General features: G+C 39.2%; 2 protein-coding genes across 3 annotated transcripts; one reads left to right on the top strand and one right to left on the bottom strand.

Moving 5' to 3' along the window:
- Nucleotides 1-131: 131 nt before the first annotated feature.
- On the bottom strand, nt 132-4525 carry eri2 (ERI1 exoribonuclease family member 2). Its single transcript, XM_079337544.1, has 9 exons — nt 4289-4525; nt 3923-3987; nt 3715-3795; nt 3489-3616; nt 3235-3397; nt 2904-3004; nt 2252-2333; nt 2076-2164; nt 132-1846 (listed from the first exon to the last, which is right to left on the bottom strand). The coding sequence occupies exons 1-9, from the start codon at nt 4309-4311 to the stop codon at nt 473-475; spliced, it is 2106 nt and encodes a 701-aa protein (XP_079193670.1). The 5' UTR covers nt 4312-4525; the 3' UTR covers nt 132-472.
- Nucleotides 4526-4771: 246 nt separating this feature from the next.
- On the top strand, nt 4772-12488 carry rexo5 (RNA exonuclease 5). 2 transcript variants are annotated; one of them, XM_079337306.1, is made up of 20 exons: nt 4772-4950; nt 5452-5483; nt 5591-5869; nt 5989-6115; nt 6203-6323; nt 6588-6695; nt 7050-7138; nt 7653-7768; nt 7899-8037; nt 8297-8391; nt 8486-8588; nt 8662-8750; nt 9400-9508; nt 9824-9940; nt 10031-10168; nt 10270-10362; nt 10437-10776; nt 10855-11048; nt 12193-12302; nt 12373-12488. In XM_079337306.1, exons 3-20 carry the CDS (start codon nt 5610-5612, stop codon nt 12425-12427), a joined length of 2403 nt encoding a protein of 800 aa, XP_079193432.1. In that variant the 5' UTR covers nt 4772-4950; nt 5452-5483; nt 5591-5609; the 3' UTR covers nt 12428-12488. The 2 variants fall into 2 exon arrangements, with proteins under 2 accessions (XP_079193432.1, XP_079193431.1); XM_079337305.1 differs by lacking the exon at nt 5452-5483 and having other exon boundaries at nt 4773-4950.
- The last annotated feature ends 1424 nt before the right edge of the window (nt 12489-13912 follow it).

Below are 13912 nucleotides of genomic sequence, written 5' to 3'. Positions count from 1 at the left end.
AACAATGACGTAATTAAAAAGCCCCTTGGTTAATTTATTGAAAAACTTCATCGGACATTCAAGGCACAAATCCATAATAACAATCTTACTCTACTGATATATCCCCTTTTCACTCGCACCATTTGAGGCTATATCATTTCCATTTCTTTATTCATTCATGCTTGGTTTGGTTGCTCAGAAAGGACTGTATTAAACAACCTTAAATGCAGTTAGACTTCATTAAAAAAAACATTTGAATGTGGTAACAATAGGTTAAATTATGCAGTCTTCATGTTAATAAAATACCAATTCCAACATGTAGCCTACTTCTGTTTTCATTTCATAGTCAAAGATCATGCTCATTAGTTTTAACTAGTTTACAAAACATTTAGATTTGAGACAAGTTTAAAAACTGGTTAAATAGTGCCTGGATCACTTTGCACAGTTGCAAACAAGGTTTAACATTCACATTCAGCTCTTTTTCTCCAACAGTTTAACAGCTCTTTCTTATCAGTGGTCTTTCAGGACGACCATAGCTCAGTGTGGAGCTCATTTGGCACAGTGAGACAGATGACCTGACCGAGAGAGAGGACACCGAGCTGCTTTTCATCAAAGCTGACTCCCACTTAAAGAACTCGCATCCCTTCTGGATCCTTCCTCCGCTGCCTGACCGGCGAACTGGACAGCAATAAAACCCTCGACCTTGGTTTGGACCACCGTTTGACACAACTTGACGTTTTGCACGACGCCCGCATGCACAAAGAGGAGATGTGATCTTTTGTCCTTGTTTTAATGGTCCAGTAATTGAGGACTTATTAGTACGAGAGGAAAGTGCGTTAGCTGACAAAGAAGAGAGGGCATTCTTGGAAGTTGAGAAAGAGCCATACATGGAGGAAGAGGAGAGTTTTTCTGGGTCAGTGTATATAGTAAAAGAAGACTTTGGGGTCACTTTGTGTTGTGTAAGTTTTGTGATGACTGGTTTGGGTTTGACAAAGGAAGTATAAGGGGTGGAGGTCTTTTCTGGGATAAAGGGTGTATGCCTGAAAGGAAAGGGAGCGTTTGTTTTTGAGATTGCATTGGTTCCGTTTGACTTTTCTTGTACATGCAAAGACGTTTTAAGTCCCGTTTTGTGCTGGTTTGATTTGGAGTCCAGAGATTTTGGCACAACAAACTCAAAATTGGATACAGAGGTTTCTGAATTCTGCTTGACTGTGTCAGAGTGATTGGAAACAAGAATGTTGGATCCGTGATCTGTTGCTGAATGCGAGTTATCAGGCTCTTCAAACAAATCAAAACATGACACATACTCAGTATCAAAAGCCTCATCTGTTCCATTATTATATTCAACGTCACCCTCCAAAACCACATCATCATATGAACCACATCTGTCCTCAGTTTCCACGAAAAGTTCTGCACATTCCTCTTCTTCTGAAGCACCAACTGTTGCTGCTGTTTTAGAGTGCTGGTTTGCCAGAGGCAGATTTGTACGGCAGCCCATAGTAGTCGAGCACAGAACAAGGCTAAGGTTGTTTTTATTGTGTGGTGGATTTATCATAACTGAAGAAGAAATATTATGAACAGTCTGCGCAGCGATAGATCTCCTGCTGTGTCCCCACACCGTCGTCGTTGTCTCATTCAGCAGTGTTTTCGGTGAGATCAGACTTTGAGGGACGGTACTCGTGTTCTCCTTTGTGTCTGAATCTTTTTTTACTCTTTCTAAACCTGGTTTTATGACACAGAATTTCTGAGGAATCTTGCATGACGAAGGTTTGTTTGTGTTGTGCGTGTTTTCCTCACTGATGCTGTTCTTTTCTTTCTTGTTGTCTGCAGTTGTGTTCCCAAACAAAGATTTTACCTTTAATTGGGGCTATAAAAAAAAAAAAAGGGGGAGATTGAATCAGTGAATCATAAAATATCATTTATCTTTTAATTTGTGATCTGTGATCTTTATTTATAGAATATTCACAATAAACTTTAAAATCTTTGAACAAAGAAAACTTGAATCATGAAGACTGTCATAAAGTCATTATCCTTGGGTACACAGAAGGGAGGCCAGGGATTTAGGATTTGGGATTCAGTGTTGGACGGGCACTCACCTTCACCAGGCTTCTGGTGATCTTCATCACACACCCATCCCTCATCATCCTCGCTGCCAAATGAGCTGTATTTCTAGAGTCATCCAAACCTGAGAAAAGCAATAAATTAAAACACAAGTTTTGTTGTGTTTCTTATTTTTAAATGTACTCTGTAAAAAGTATATATTTTTTCATACCAGAGTGCTCTCTCCCTGAAAACTGTATTCCAAGATCCTGTAGTGCACCATTCAGGCCTTTAGGTTTCCTGTCATAAAACAGCTGACACAAAAGAATGGTTAATACAAACCATTATATTGCTGGAGGTGCAGGGAATATTTAGTCATCAAATATCATGAACTATAATTTCTTCAAATCAGGCTTCTGTGACGAGCTTTAAGCTGCCTGTGAAACAGACTGAAATTTAAAATGTGATGAGACACTGTCATGAGGTAGGTGCCAGACGAGAGGTTTAGTGAAAATTTCTATGAAAAAGATTTTTGATGGGCCATACATCTGACAATTTGAAAAAGCGAGATGACATTTTTCATGAGAGACAACTGAAGAAGCACAAAACAAAATCAGCAAATAGACAGGAGATACCACTTTGTTGACAAGGAGTGCCTAAATAAACAAACTGAAATGTTCCTTACAAAGTTATACCTTTAAATTTAAAAAAAGATTTTATGAACTTTACTAAGAGCTCTGGGGGTTGAGTAGACTACAAAAAAAAAAGTTACAAAGTTATGGTTTAGCTAAAACATTTGAAAAACGTGTTACAGCTATAAGCATGAATGAGAAAGCACAAAGTAATAAAACAAAAGATAAGAGTAAAACAGTGACTCTGCTCACCCTGTAGGTGCTTCTCAGGTCGATCCAGCTGTTGAGCACGTCAGGTTTGTAGAGCTGCTTACGTTTACACTCGTACTGCAGGCAAACTCCGAGATCCCAATCTGATACGCAACACCAATGGAGGCAATGTTTCATATTCTGTCCTTAATATTTACCAATTCCAACAAGGCAAAGTCTCTCTGCCTCAATAGAAACACTTTTTACGACACACATGACATCATAGTTTATTTCTACTAACGTGTGTCTGAGGTAGAGACTTACTGTATCATCATAAGATCATGATAACTGAAGGTAACAACTTAATGTTTGCACAAAGACAGCTGACATTTACCTGACCATGTCACAAAAGCACACAGTTTTTGAGAGGCGGAAGGAGCAGAGGACTTCTGTTGTCGGTCAGGAAAGACCACAGCCTTCTCAAGCTGAAGATTTTGCAACCACCGGCTAAATCGAGAGAGGCAAATCTGAAGGGGGATCCCCGCTTCAACTTGCATCTGTGAGACAGAAATATAGCTGTCAGATATTATGTACGGAGTACCCAGCACCAGTGTTTGTTTAAGTGTATAAATGCCTACAAACAGACACCTGATTGATCCCAGTGAGCTCTGTGCAGAACTCGGACAGAAAGGGGTGCTCTTGCGGTTGAACGTATGTATGAAACTCTGACTCGACCTCCCCAGTGGATGTGTTCAACAGAACAGCTGGAAACTCAACTGTTCAGTAGAAAGTAAAGAATCAGAGAAAGATGTTATCAGTAATAAATGTGAACAATTATAAACAATCAAGACATAATATATGCAGGGTTACTTACTTATTTCCTGCCCATAGTTGTTTTTCTCTCTCCAGCAAGTTGACTCAAAATCGATAACAATCAGGTAGGAAAACGTTTGATCTGAAAGTTTAAAAACAATGTTTCTGATCACAAGTGCAACAGTTTAATACAGTGTAAGAAATAAACGAATATGTATCAAACAAACATGAACTATATGTTTGCATATGATCAATTTAAACGATCATACTTGATATTGTTGATTTCCTTGATACGCAAGAGGCCTGGCTCCTCTGCCTCAATAATCCAAGTTCTCTGTGGAGAAGTAGAATTTAAAATGAAATAGATAGATAGATAGATAGATAGATAGATACTTTATTGATCCCGAGGGAAATTCAAGCGAAATAAGCGATACTACAAACATGATATAATAACTTTACAAAAGCATCAAACTAGGACACGTAACATTTTTAAAGTTCAGCTTAATAATCAATATTCAACCGCTCGATTTAAACAGCTGCATCAACTTGGTTGTTATAACATATCTAAAGACTAAAACAATCACATGTTGTTTGAATTTGAGAAAATGTCAACATAAAGTCTGTCGTCGACATACTTGGCTAGTTTCTTTGTAGACATCTCGGTATATGAACCCAGGCATCCAACTTATACAACAAGTCTGGAACAATTAAATGATTTTTGCAGATAAAACACGGAACAAACACCGCGCTGATTTTTTAAATCTTCATCCATCCGTCCGTATGGGATTGATTGTTTCGGGCTGCAAGCCATAGAGGTCGAACGCGGAAACAAATAGTCGATCACACAGCGAAGTGAGTAAAGTGACCGGGATTTAGCGATATGCACTTCCGGTATCTCCTCGTTAATCTTCGAAATAAAAGACCTGGCTTTAACAGTCAGACCATAATTTAAACCAGGACGAATCACATACAGTATATACACACAATGTGACATTATTTTAATGATACAATTAATGTTTCCATCATGGATGCAATTCTAGCATCATACATTGAATATGAGTCTACTACAGTTAATTTGAAAGGTACAAACCGGATGTAGTATATGGTTTAAGCTGTCATTACACCCTCTTGTACAGTAGGTGGTGGTATGCACCTTTAAGCTGTTTGCGATCAACGAAAAACCCTCGAGAAGAAGAGGAAGTACATCAGTGCCCGTGTTATTAGCCATGTGTTTATAGCTTCTTACTCCAAGGGAAACAAAAGCATGATTTGGAACAAGCAGCACCAATAACATCTGGTATTTATTATCTGATTCTCGTTTATGTTGTCACTCGTACACTTAAGTTAGTCGTTCTCCTAAATTTTAAAATAAATAATTTCAAAAAACTCAGATAGAAACTGACACATGGAGACTTAACATCTATACCAGCTTAGTTTTCTTCTACAATTAAAGCAAACATCATCACATATTTACGAAGTATTGCTTCAAAGACGACTAATCTACTGTCAATGGGTTGAAGTACTCCAGTAACATCACTAACTTATACTCTTATAAACATGTCTGTTCATACCATAATAACTCTTCATACAGCCAAGTTATAAGTGTTAACTAAACCAGCTCGCTCTTTGGGGATTGACAACGTGACTTAGTTATAGTGTCCCTGTAGTATTATTGAGACTATAAATAAAACCACAAAAGTTCTTTCTTCAATAGTCATATTGGTATATGTTGTCTTCAATGGTAGTATGAAAGACCTTACCTCCAATTCCTCGGTCTTTTTCTCTCTGTCTCTAGTAGCTTAGCACAAAGCTGCAAACTCAATGAAACATGTCAGTCTTTTTATTTTTATTTTGGGGATTATCTGATCAAAAAGAAAGTACACATCACTTAAATTAGACAGACATTTATCATTATTAATATCCTGTTTTTCATCTAGTCGCTCAATCAGCCTGAATATGGAGCCTTCCTCATCAGCAGCAGCAGAAACGTGCAACCGTCACAAAAGACAAAACACTGACCTCACAGCCCATGAGAAGGCCAAGAGATTGAAAACTGTGCAGGTTGGCGAGGAGTTGCTGCAGTGTGAAAGTTCCTCTCGCCCGCCGAGGATCTCTGTGCTGCCTGACCACCTTCAACAACCAATCACAGTGAATGAGCTGACGGAGCTGCTGCATTACGCCGCCCTGGGGAAAACCGGTGGCATTAAACAGCCAAGGTGATGGCTTCAGAAGATAGACAAACAAATATAATACGTCATATAAGTTATGTATGCCCCTATGCTCTAACAATAATCTATTTGAGGTCTTATGTCTCTTCCCTCTGTGTCTCACATAGTTGGTGCCGCCTCCTTCATCAGAGGAGGATAAAAGCTTTAAATGTGGTTATAGTGGAGGGTGTGACCCAGAGTAACTTTTACAAACACTACCTTGCTCTGAAGCACCTCCGGAAGAACTACTCCACTGTAAGTTAAGGGGTGGAAATGGAAGAAATGAGAATCACGATGTCAGTGTTTTTGGTCAACACTAGTCTTTGTTTTCTATCTGGTTAGAGGGTCACCTTCACGCCATCGTCTACCAACCTGGCCTCAGCGATCTTCAGCACCAAACTTCCTGAATCACATGTTCAAACCCTTAACCAAAGACACAGTGGAAACAGTGGATTGCACAGAGGTGAAAGCCCCCTGCTAATATGTTCCTACATCGTGTGTAGAACTTGTGAATGTACAGTAAATGAACAGATCAGGCTTTCAATGTGTTGAACGTGTCTTCACTCTTCTCTGATGTGTAAAGGCAGTAAGACTATTTAACTTGTATTTCTAAAACTTTACAATGTTATTTAATTGTGTTTCTGAGCTAAATGTGTTCTCTAATCTCATCTGAAGTTGTGTGGTTTCTCCTTGTGGGATTTTTTTTTTTTTTTGCACACTTCTGCAGCACTGAGGAGTCACCCAGTAATCAGAAAGTTTGGGGCACAGACGAGAGGATTAACAGCATATGTTCTCCCTCAGGATGAGATGATCAGACGACATTTCCCCGTCAAAGGTGAGTCTCTCTGACCTTTTTTTTTATTCTCACTACACTACATTTGAACATTTCGAGAAAATGTCAAGACCCCTGAAATCTGGAAAAGTCACGGTGAAAAGAATCCAACACACTCATTTGACTCATGCAGCTTATTCTATTTTTTTTAATTTTTATTAAACGCATGGAGACACAATTTGATTTAATTTTCAGGACTTTTTCGAAGATGAATTTGTGCTCACAGCAGATGAGTTTTTGTATACCAGCAGACACTGCCATACATTGAGGGTCGGAGGTTTTTTTAATTATTTGGTCGGTGCAGACTTACACTCCATCTCTTCTTTTAACTCTTTTGTTTTTGTCTATTTTACACAGGGATGCCGGGCTTTGAGGAATTTGTGTGCACAGAAAGTGTTGACTGTGTGACTGACAACAGCCCTCTTTATGGACTTGACTGTGAAATGGTGAGACGCTCTCAACGTCATGTCTGAATGTCTCATTTAATTACAGAAACGTTTAAAACAACAGAATTTTGGTCTTTTAACAAATCCTTATTATGTCATTACACAAAAGACAGGGACTGTCTTTGTCAGATTTTCATGATGTATTTAAAAAGATTTGAAAATATGTTTGTTTGTTTTCGTGATTTTCTGCTTGTTGTAGTCATTTCTTTGTTCTCTGATGTGAAGATGTTTGTGTTGCCGTCTTGGTCACAAGTAATCTGTGAATTTTGTTGGCCAGTGAAAAGATTCCAAGCAATTTAAACGTTATTTTAAACAAAATGAATACATTCGAATTATGTAATAAAAACATCTCAATTTCTAATGTCACATGTTACCTGACAGAATGAGCTCCATCACTTTATAGCACCTTTATATCTATCCCCATTTGAGGATTCCAGGTGTTGATATTGCATGAGTTATTGCAGCGTTTCCGTCAATGTTCCGTCAGTTAATCGATGTGTTTGTTGCGCTTCAGTGTTTTACATCACAGGGGTACGAGCTGACTCGAGTGTCTCTGGTGGATTGTGCAGGGAACTGTGTGCTTGATGAGCTGGTGAAACCTCCGAGAGAGATCCTCAACTACCTCACCAAGTAAAGACACGCACACACAAACACACACGCATGCACGCATACAAAAACACACAACGGCGTAATCAACAACAGCGTGACGAGTGTTTAAATGCACCTTTTGTTTCCTGTATTGCTTGGTGCCTTCTCAAAGGTTCTCTGGTATAACCGCAGCAATGTTGCGACCGATCACAACCACTCTGAGGGACGTTCAAGCCAAACTCAGGACGTTGTTGCCCAGTGACGCAGTTCTGGTGGGCCACGCACTGACCAACGACCTCATGGCTCTCAAAGTGAGTTACTGAAATCTGCTTGTGTGAGGTGATCTTTATGTATGTTCTAAGGTTGTTTGTATTCAGGGTGGACCTGAAGGCCGCTGATGCTTTAGTAGTTGTTTTTTTGTGTATTGTTCGGCAACAATGTGCTGAATGTGTTAAAAGTCTTTCATCATTTTTTTTTTTTTTTTCAACTCTGGATGCCAAAATTAGAATGTTTAAACTCTTTACGTGATCTGTTTTCACACACTCACACATGTTATGGTTGTCCCTGTAGCTGATCCACCAGCATGTTATCGACACCTCGCTGATGTACAGGAGAGAGTTTGGACAGAAGTTTAAGCTCAAGGTGCTGGCTGAGACAGTTCTGAAGTGAGTGTCGGTCTCTGTTGTGTCTCTCTGTGTCTCTCTCTGCCAACATGGCTTAAACTGATTGTCCCCCCCCCCCCCCCCTCCTGTGTCCCAGGAGGCATATACAGACCGAAGAGGAGAAGGGTCATAATCCCATTGAGGATGCTGTGGCAGCCCTGGAGCTGGCCCAGTACTTTATTAAAACAGGCCCCCTTCAGGTAACCCATCGCTCTGTGTCACACACTCGCACACAGAGTTCATATGACAAAGTCTCTGTTTCCTCACTCTCAGGTTGTGGAGCTTCATTTGGAAGAGCTGTGGGGATACACGATTGATGAGGACTCATCTGACTGCCCTCCTGCACCTACACCAAGTCTCAGGTAATACGCTTTGAGCCCAAATCAACCGAAGATCCAATTAAAGATGAAATTGATCTGGAACATTGTAGCAGAAAGATGACGCAGACAAAAGTGAGTCCTTTTCAACTCAAATGTGGCCCACTGACTACATCGCCTGTGTTTGAGTTTCCACGTAAGCTTTCAGCAAAGTCAGATGCAAACTATCAGCTGGTTAGGATCTGTTTTTGAAACAGCTGTGTGCGTATTACAAAAGCCTTACAGGTATCATGAGCAGGGGTTTGTCAGTTGCTGTTAGTGTCTGGCTCAATGAGGGAATGGAAAGAATCGATCACTGAGGAAGCTCAGGGATGATAAAGGAATGTAAGAGTGCACCAACCAAACATTGTTATTTCATCATTATCACACTATTCAAACAAATGGAAAGTCCAAAATATAAAAAAAAACATGTAACAAACAAATGTTGTCTGAAACATGAAGGACATATTTTACTCAAACAGGTTTTTGTTCAATCATCAAACTTTACTGGTGGCGGTTATCGCAATATTAGATATTAGATATTCTTCTTTTGGCATGTTTTAGAATCAGATCTTCATTCATTAAGCGAATCAAATTATCTCACATTCTGCTGCTGGTGTATTTGACAGATTATCTGTCTTTATTTCTTTTTCAGGTTTGCTGATATACTGCAGACCATACACCGCTCAGTAGCCTATTTAGGAAAGCGTTCTGACATCACCCTGGCTCTGTCCAATCAGCAGTGGCACAACTCTGACAAAGAGGTGAGACATTATAAGGCCCTACTACCTGATTTAAAAATCATTTGAAGCTTTTGTGTTCAACAGTTCATCATTAAACAAACATGGCAAAGAAAATAAAGACAAACAGAATTGCCCTTTTTGTTGAATGAATCATGATTTTGTCACGGATGATATCATAGGTCGATGTTCGTCATGTTTTAATTCGCGTCAGATGTGACAGACTGCTGCTTCTTTTTTTTCTTTTTTTTTCTCCCCCCACTCTCTCCATGTCCTGCGCCGTTTTTTTTCTTCGCTTTCCTTCGTTGACGCCCGTTTCTCCATCCTTGTCTTTTTCAGGTGCTGGCCTCTTTCAGGAGAAGAACAAAGTGCTCCTTCCTCTCAGTGCTTCTGTTTTCTTCCATCTCAAACCATCTGGAAGGATGCTTCCCCACACCGGAGCACCAGCACCAGAAGGCGAGTCACTTTTCAGAACATTCTGAATGTCACTTTTTCTTGAGTGTTTTTCTGAAATCTGAAGTAATGTGTGTGTTTTATATGTTGCAGCTGTGCAGAAGTCTTCGAGAGATGTGTGTAGTGTATGCCGGCCCGTTCCCTGCAGGCGTCTCTGAGAGGGACGTGAGGAAGCTGTTCCGTTCCTGTGGACCTGTTCGGAAAATAACAATGTTGAACACAGCGTTCAGGGTAGATCTCATTTACATTATGATCATGATTTATTTATTTATTTATTTTTTCTCTGTTTTCTGAGCTGTGTTTTTTTTTGTCCAATGATTTCTGTTTTTTAGGCTCATGCAGAGGTGGAGTTTAAGCTGCTGGAAGGAGCTTTGTTGGCTTTAAAAACTCTGAATGGACTTCATATGCAAGGACAACCCATCAAGGTAACTCTCACTCCATTTTCCATTTCTTTCTGTTCTTCCCTTACATCACATTTAAAGCTTTTCTTCTCTCCTAGGTCCAGAGACCTGTTAATGAGTCAACGCTGGATTTGGACCTGACTCTTGATGCTCTGATGGATGACAGCAGTCACATATATGCAGTGAAATTAAAGCCCAGAATGGCTGAGTGCTTAACAGTTTCTGAAAAAGTCAATGGACACACGCTAGAAGGCAAATGTTCAGGTGTTACGACAGTGAACGCTTCAGCTAAAGTCAATGGTAAAAGTTTACAGCCTGCAAACACAAAATCTAAACCGTGCGAGGAGAAAATGAGCGAGACGTTTAATCCCTTTGGCACCGTGGAGAGAGTTCTCCTGCCTGCCAAACCAGGAAAATATGTGAGACATGCATATATAAGTGAGTAAAAAACATAAACAAATTTTTTGTTGTTATGTCTTTTTATAATAGTTCAAACAGAGTTTATCCTGTTGACAGAGTTTGAGACTTCAGAAGGCAGACACGCAGCCCTCAGCGCCTCTGAGGAGCTACTGAAGAGAGGCTACCTCGTCTGTCCGTCGCTAACGCCGCCCCATCTATCCTCGTGGGTTGCCATGGCAACAACCTGCGTGGGTCCAGACGACGAGGCAGACAAAGTCGAGGACATGACCTACATGCACAACAGTGCTCAGGTAAAGATGTGCTGACTGTAAAGGTACAATACGAGTCTTTCAGAGTCGACGTCACACGTCAGCACCGGTCTCTGAATCCGAAACACATCCACCGCCCATCACCTCCCCTCTGTATGAACACAGAGCCAAAGGGAGAGTGTGACTTCACTCCTTTTTAGAAAGGCATTACTGATCTGATATTTGCTACATCAAGAATTTAAACGTCACATATTATACAGCTATGATTAATGTTTTCAGGCCATTGGTGTGTTTCTGTGAAGAGAATATCAGAACTGTCTCAAGGAAACATCTTCAAAGATCTTCTCTTGGACAAGATGAGCAGCTCGTGGTCTGATGTATAAACTAAATCAAAACAGTTTGGCCTTAATGTTGCACCTCTGGTTTGAGAAGGTTGTATACTACTTGGACGATTAGCTCTGTGGCTCCTCCCCCACACTGATACCAGTACAGTGCAGTGTGTGTGCACTTCATTCATGAAAGCTTTACTTTTGACACTATGATTAACATAACAGAGGTTATATATTTCTGAACTTCTTTCTGTATCATGTTTTAAAGTTTTATTAGTGCTATGACAGAATGAAGACTGCTAGCATTGACTTTAAAGTGCATTGAACTTTACTAACTGATTTAAAACAACAGCCACTCGTCCTCTGGGGCCATCAGTTTGGAGAGGCTTTTTTTTTTTGCTCCAAAAGGTGAAAGCCCCTGAGAATAATTACTCTTTGTTTTTTTTTGTTTTTTTCTTCCTTTGGTTGGTGCAGTAACTACAGAGCTGGTGTAGCTGAAGTCTTGTTGGTTATTTGCCCTGTCCTGAAGCAGTTGTATATGAAACCCCAAGATGGCAGCTGCTTGGGAATTAATAAAAAAAAATCCTAGCTCACTGGTTGTTTTGCCTTCCAGCTCTCAAGCAGAGTCAGCTCTCAGGAGATATTTTGTTTGGAAGGAAAAGTCAAGGAAAAGGCTGTCTGATGGCTAATCTGTTATACTATCATACAATGTCTTGTTTTCTAATACAACTTTGAAGCCTCACAGTTTAACCTGCTTAACACATCAAACAAAGCAAAGGGATGAGGTGTGTTGGTACATTGTTAAACGAATTATGAAGTGCACCTTGAATTCTAACTCCTGTATTGATTACATGCAGGACCAGGAAATGGATCTATTGATGACCAAGTTGGACCGCCATCTAAAGAAGCTCTTCAGGTCTCTCTCAGACGACACCTTGTCGGTGGTTCTGCTTCCTGGACACACGAGGTGAGAATTCTGACAGCAATTAAAAACAAGCTGATAAAATCATTTCTAAACCCTCTCTCGTCTTTCCCAGTTTGCGTGGCAACCTTCCTGGTTTGTGCCTCATGGAGGTAAAGCAAGCGTCGTGAGAAGAACATCCCTCAATGGAGAATATTTTATTCCTTCACTTAAAATACACTTTTAATTCAATGATGTCTGAGCTTGTGTGTAACTTGAATCAAGTAAATACTTAGACATAAAAAAGAAAAACAAATAATAGCCAGCCACAAATGAGCATTTCAAACAACACCACCACACATTGACACACACTGATCGATAATAAGTGGATTAATTATAAAATTACACAAGTGACCATCTGCCGGTGTTGCAATCATTCAGAGCAGAACAGAGACGGGAAAAGAGCTGCTAATTTATAGAATAATTACTCCAATAAAAAAGGCAATTCCTTCTCATATAAATGAGTTCATGAACCAGCAAGGTCTAAGTGGAAGATGTAGACGAAGCATGTGATGCATTTCTGTTTAGACCAACTTCTCTTTTTAAAAAAACATCCTCTAGTGAAGACAGCAGTGAACCAGAAAGTTGTTAAAAAACCTTAACAAAGAAAGACACGTTTCACAAGAAGGTTTGCTAAAGAGACTGAATGTAAGGATAAATGTAAAAGTAAAGTAAAAGGGATTATTACAGTAAGTCACTGGAGGAAAATTATTGAAGACACATTGAAAGTACTGAATGAAATGATTAGAAACAGAACTGGATAAACAAGATAGCCAAACTGTTACATAAATAAATTAAAATAAAGACTTTTGGGGATATGATTTGAATTGAAGATGAATTTAATTAATCATTTTGTTGATGTTGGTCTGGTCACAGAAATTAAGAGGTAAAACAACTCAAGAAACAGACAATAATTCTGAAAGGAACTCATACAAATAACTGAAATTGTTAATAGATTTAAGAGTCAAATAATACAGATTGAAGCAATATTAATGTCATTGATCATGATTACATAAACAGAGTCAATTATGCTTTTCACCAATCTTTAGAAAACTGGCATCAAAGTCAATAAAAACTGATACGGTCTTTGTTTTGTTCTGCTGTCAAAATTGTATTAAATATTGGAAAAACTACTCTATAAAAGAGTAGATCAAAACACGTGTTTGATCTGTAATGTTGCTTAAGAAAATTAAGAATACTTCAGTTTACACTTGTTAAATTCAATGATGAGAAAACTGGTTTTGAAAAACAGAATATGCTGGTGGAAAAATGTAAAAAAAGAAAAAAACAGTTCTGCAATATTTCTTTTAATAAAACCTGTAAAATATGGAACAAGAGCAGTCACCTGGCTTATCAGTTACTTTGATGGGAATCAATATGTGCCAATCATTCAGATGAAATCACAACTGCTGAAGGTTAAGTGTGGAGTTCTGTATTGGAGCCGTCGTTTATTCTAGACATTAAAAATGTAAAGTCTCAGGTACATTTAAACTGTTTTATTTGCAGGGACAAAGATACCTTGATGTGGGGACAACATGAAAAAAAAACCTTAGGATACAGTGGAACATGAGTTTAAGAAGTGAATTATTGGTTTGATTAGATTTCTGATTGGTTCT

This window comes from Symphodus melops (assembly GCF_947650265.1).
Source record: "Symphodus melops genome assembly, chromosome: 2".
Classification (NCBI taxonomy): Eukaryota; Metazoa; Chordata; class Actinopteri; order Labriformes; family Labridae; genus Symphodus; species Symphodus melops.
The sequence above is the reverse complement of the archived record's forward strand: the minus strand, read 5'-3'. Positions and strand labels throughout refer to the sequence as shown.

Coding starts and splice junctions, on each gene's coding strand:
- eri2 (XM_079337544.1), bottom strand. CDS start 4,311: ATGTCTACAAAGAAACTAGCCAA. Junction 3,988..4,288: donor TCTACAAAGAAACTAGCCAA/GTATGTCGACGA, acceptor ACTTCTCCACAG/AGAACTTGGATTATTGAGGC. Junction 3,005..3,234: donor TGCTTTTGTGACATGGTCAG/GTAAATGTCAGC, acceptor GTTGCGTATCAG/ATTGGGATCTCGGAGTTTGC.
- rexo5 (XM_079337306.1), top strand. CDS start 5,610: ATGGAGCCTTCCTCATCAGCAGCAGCAGAAACGTGCAACCGTCACAAA. Junction 7,139..7,652: donor ATGGACTTGACTGTGAAATG/GTGAGACGCTCT, acceptor GTTGCGCTTCAG/TGTTTTACATCACAGGGGTA. Junction 11,049..12,192: donor ACATGCACAACAGTGCTCAG/GTAAAGATGTGC, acceptor GATTACATGCAG/GACCAGGAAATGGATCTATT.